Source organism: Seriola dumerili, unplaced genomic scaffold (assembly GCF_002260705.1).
Source record: "Seriola dumerili isolate Sdu_G_001 unplaced genomic scaffold, Sdu_1.0 BDQW01000129.1, whole genome shotgun sequence".
In the NCBI taxonomy this organism is placed as follows: domain Eukaryota; kingdom Metazoa; phylum Chordata; class Actinopteri; order Carangiformes; family Carangidae; genus Seriola; species Seriola dumerili.
In genome coordinates this window covers 519,945-524,273 of record NW_019174384.1, presented here as the reverse complement: position 1 = coordinate 524,273, position 4,329 = coordinate 519,945, and the positions used below count along the sequence as shown (strand labels likewise).

General features: G+C 39.2%; 1 protein-coding gene across 1 annotated transcript; it reads right to left on the bottom strand.

Annotated features, from left to right (window-relative positions):
• On the bottom strand, nt 1-4,329 carry LOC111224354 (ADP-ribosyl cyclase/cyclic ADP-ribose hydrolase 1-like). Its single transcript, XM_022748812.1, has 10 exons — nt 4,048-4,329; nt 3,577-3,705; nt 3,337-3,460; nt 2,402-2,528; nt 2,168-2,303; nt 1,431-1,513; nt 1,232-1,305; nt 1,026-1,118; nt 414-500; nt 1-161 (listed from the first exon to the last, which is right to left on the bottom strand). The coding sequence occupies exons 2-10, from the start codon at nt 3,686-3,688 to the stop codon at nt 62-64; spliced, it is 936 nt and encodes a 311-aa protein (XP_022604533.1). The 5' UTR covers nt 3,689-3,705; nt 4,048-4,329; the 3' UTR covers nt 1-61.

Here is a 4,329-nt window from a genome sequence, read left to right as displayed (position 1 = left end):
TTCACTGAGTGTAAAACTACAAATTAACAATAGCAAACTACTCGTTCAACATGTGGGTGATTCAGTCGGACGTGAGGCTCTTTCTGTGTAACAGGCTGTTTGCACATGTCTGGCATGAGGGCTGTTTAGGGTCCTGGATACACTGAAGGATCATCAGGGTCCTGTGGAGAGATACGGTTTCTGTTACTGCAGCGTAGTTTCATCAGGAAGTTCATTACAGCGTCTGTATACATGCTCACACTCTACGTGTCCACCTATCAAGACGTCAAGAGAACTGGGAACAACAGCGTCAGATCCTGACCTCTCCCTGAATGTAATCAAACCTTAATCGTGTTATATAATGGATTTATTTTTCAACTGGGAAAATAAGTGTTGGATCGTTTTATTTGGAGGAACTGTTGGATTTCACTTACTGTTCGTTGTCTGTGCACGTCCAGTGGAAATCTCTAGACTGGAGGATTTGGATCAAGTCTAAAACTGATCCCTGACTACATGACTCTCTGTAGAAGAGAAAAACAACAAGTTCAAACTTGAACTGTGAATGTGAATTCTTTTATGGAGCCGCCATTTATAAAGGGCTTAAAAGCTGTAACTAATGGCAATGTCAATAATGTTTATGAATACGAACATTTGAGCTGCCGGGCGCTGATAAAATCTCCATTATATTTGTTGAATTCAATCATTAAATAAACTTTATTGTCATTAACACTTGGGTACAACAAGATACTTTCTTGTCATTCCAAAATAGTGCGGCCATGTATCTATGAATAGATAAATAGCTTTAGAAAAAAACATTTAAAGGTTATAAATGTAGTTTGGTCCTGACTACAACAGGTTTTTCCAGAAGTGGACCGCCCCCTAATGATGAGTTCAAGAGCTAAACAGAAAAGTGCAGAGGGATTTTTCACAACCTGGCAAACCCAACCTTGCTCTTATTCATGGCTAGTTAATGGCTTATAGCTAATCTATACAGGATTAGTAAGAAAATCACGTGTATTACAAGTATCAGTTGTTTTTATCCTCACATATATGGTCCTTCGAGATTGGTCACCACCTTAATGTTGACATAATCCACCCTTTGGGGATTCAGGCTGTCCAGTTCAACACTTCCAAACATGCTGTGAGATAAAAAAAAAAAAAAAAGAGATTATTTTATTACAAACTCAACAAACACTGCCAGCAAAACATATCACATTCATTTGTTGTTTTTATTTTATTTTATTTTATTTACCTGTTCCTGTTGAAGGCGTTGACAATAGATCCATTCAGTAATACAGTGATGTTGCCACATGCCATTTCTGCAAACTAACAAATGAATGAGGAAATTCACATGGGAACAATATTCCACTGCTGGTTTTGGAACAGTATGTCGCATGTAAATGATGAGCAACACAGACAGCAGAGTAGAGCGGTGATGACATTAAACTCGCCTTTTGAGAGGCTTGCCTCCACAAGGAATACACTGGGTGGTTTCTGCACGCTGACCACTGCGGACAGGAGCTGAAATCAAAACCTGTGTGTCAAATTCACAGCCATCAGTTACAAGAAGCAGAGTGTCATTCATAATGTTCAAAACGAGGCATGAATGAATAACGAGAAAAAACAAGTTTAGGTGATTTTAATGGAGGATGATGTGCAGTAGGCAGGTTAATCTCTCTTCACTAAAGAAAGTAAAGGTACCTCTGACACTTTAACACCCTTAATGATGTAGTAGAATTTTATCGCTGTAAAATCTTTTAGCTAATGAGAAATGAAACCTTGTAGAAAACTGAGGGTGTTTTGTGCAACCTGCCCCCTGATCAGCCATCAGTTGATTAGCTTAGCTTAGTTTAGCATAAAGACTGGAAACAAGGTGAAAGAGCTAGCCTGGCTCCATCTAAATGTGGCAAAAATCCACCAATCAGCAGCTCTAAAGCTCACTGATAACTAATTAATATTCAATTTACTTTCATTTGTTTGGTTTTGTGTCTTTTTCATTTTAGTAGTTTATGTAAAATTGTTTGGTTTTTTTTCAGTGTCACAAATACATTTACAGAAAAAGTTACATCATGATTGACTTACTGCAAAGTGGTCACAAGATACATCTGTGACATAATTAATTGGACAGGAAAGAGGATAATGTATATTTTTAGTGTTTTGACTCTTTTAATTGAAAAAAAAGATTTACCAGGGTCTTCGTCTTGTCCGCACCAGATGAGGTCATTGAACATGAAGCCAACCAGTGTGTCCTCCAGTGTCCAGAAGTGACGAACAACAGCTGCATAGCTGTGCATCAGTGCCCTGGTTTTACTCCAGAAGAGAAACTATAGCAGGAGGAGGGGAAATATAACTCGAATACGTTCCGTCCCATTAGGTATCAATTAAAAATGATGAAGGAGCTAGAATCTCAAATGTTGCTCACCCTATCACACGGCCAGGTTTGTGGCATTGCATAAAACATCTGATGATAATCCTCCACCGTCACATTACAAGAGGACTGACGGACAACCGCCTCCTCGAACTGTCTCCAGATCTCCTCACAGTCATACCTACACAAACAGAAGAAATCATTTTTTCTTATTTTTTAAAACTATTTTGATAATCCTAATTTTTTAGGACTTTTTTTTTTTTTTTAAAGAAAATGCCTCATTTTTCTTTTCTAAACTTCTCAAACGAGAATATTTGCACAATTTTCACATTTTAATACATTTTATAGACCAATGTTTATGTCGGGTGGGGAAACTCATTGTTCTAAACAAAAAACTGTGTGTAGATATTTAATTCCCAAGTCAAATCCCAAGAGCTAATTTTTTGGTTTCAAGGCCATAATGGGTGTGACTATTTTCTTCACAAAACTCAATGCCATTTAAAAAATGTAGGCTCCTTTTGTGATACAACAAAAGTGATAAAATGTATTATAACTAGACACGAAATAGGATATCAGGTCTTTTCAAAGGCAACTAAGCAAATACCGCTGATTATAGATCAAGCGGTGAAAGAAAATAACCTAGAATTTCCCATGAAATAAAACATCTTTTCATGCTGCCATCTCTGCCTCGGTTTCTTTCTTTATACAGAAGCACATAAAAGAAAAATTCTGAGTCAACATCACATCAAAGCGAGTGCCACAGCCTGTCATGTGTGCTTCAACACTGGCCTCATAATGAGCCGCTGGTTCCAGCCAAAATTCTTTTGCTTTGGACATTAGGAGGGAAATCAAGTCTTTCAAGTCTTTTGAGGCTCGAGTCATTGGTGTCAAAGTCAAAGTCGGGATGTGAATTCTCATCTGATCGTCGTCAAATTTGCAAGATCAGAAAATGCTGTGACGTGAGGATAAATCTCCGCTCAGTGCATTACCTTAAGCTGGGGTCAACGAGAGTGATGTAATTGTAACACCTTCCAACCACGATGTGTTTAATGTTGGGGGTTGTCCCGAGCTGTGCTCTCAGTTGACAGGGGCAGAGCAGAAGCATAATAAACCCTTTGAAATGGACACAAACACAGAATAAAGACGACATTATCTTTCACATTTTAAGGAGGAGTATATGAAGGAAGAGAAAGGGAAGAAAAGCAGGGACGTCAGGAGGAATTACTTACATGTCGTCACGTTGACTATTACAAAGGTCACACATGTTTTAGAGGAGGTCGTGATGGCGAGACCGTGGGCCGCATTGTTGCTCCTCAACAAAGATGCAAGATGTTTGTTCATGCTTTAATCTGCCTTTACTGTTGAGCAGCAAAAAAAACCATTGTGTCAGTTTTGGATTTGACTCCAGGCAAGCAGGGACTTTCCACTGAACTCTTAAGGTGTGTTTTTTGATGGACTGAAATCTAATAATGTTGTGGCGTGTTCAAAATCACAATGTCACTGGCAGCTTTTCAATCAACCTCCGGGAGAGTTGAACAAACGGTGACCTTTAGACAACAATAAACCTTCTAGCATTTCAATGAGATACACAAAAGATACACATATTTCTGCACACGCAATCGTTAAATATTGTTTGAATAAATAGGTACACAAGCCCAAGTTTTGTAATTGTCTGATTAAACTCCGAAGTCGTTGCTCACCAATCCCCTTGCAGAAGGTTAGGGTGCAACGGATGGCTGCATGGCTGTGATGTGAAACGCTTTCTTCCCCAAACTTGAGTCCCGTTGGATGTGTGGTGCGATGTGATGTGATGTGATGTGGACCTTCCTCTCAGGGCTTAATGGTTGACATGCCTGAGAGAGGCTGGTCTTCGTAGGTTGACAAACACAGCTCCTCACCAACCCACAGAGACATTCTTAAAAGACAGATGAGATGTTTTCCCCCTCGTATCCTGCTGCAACAAATAGATCCACATGACTCCC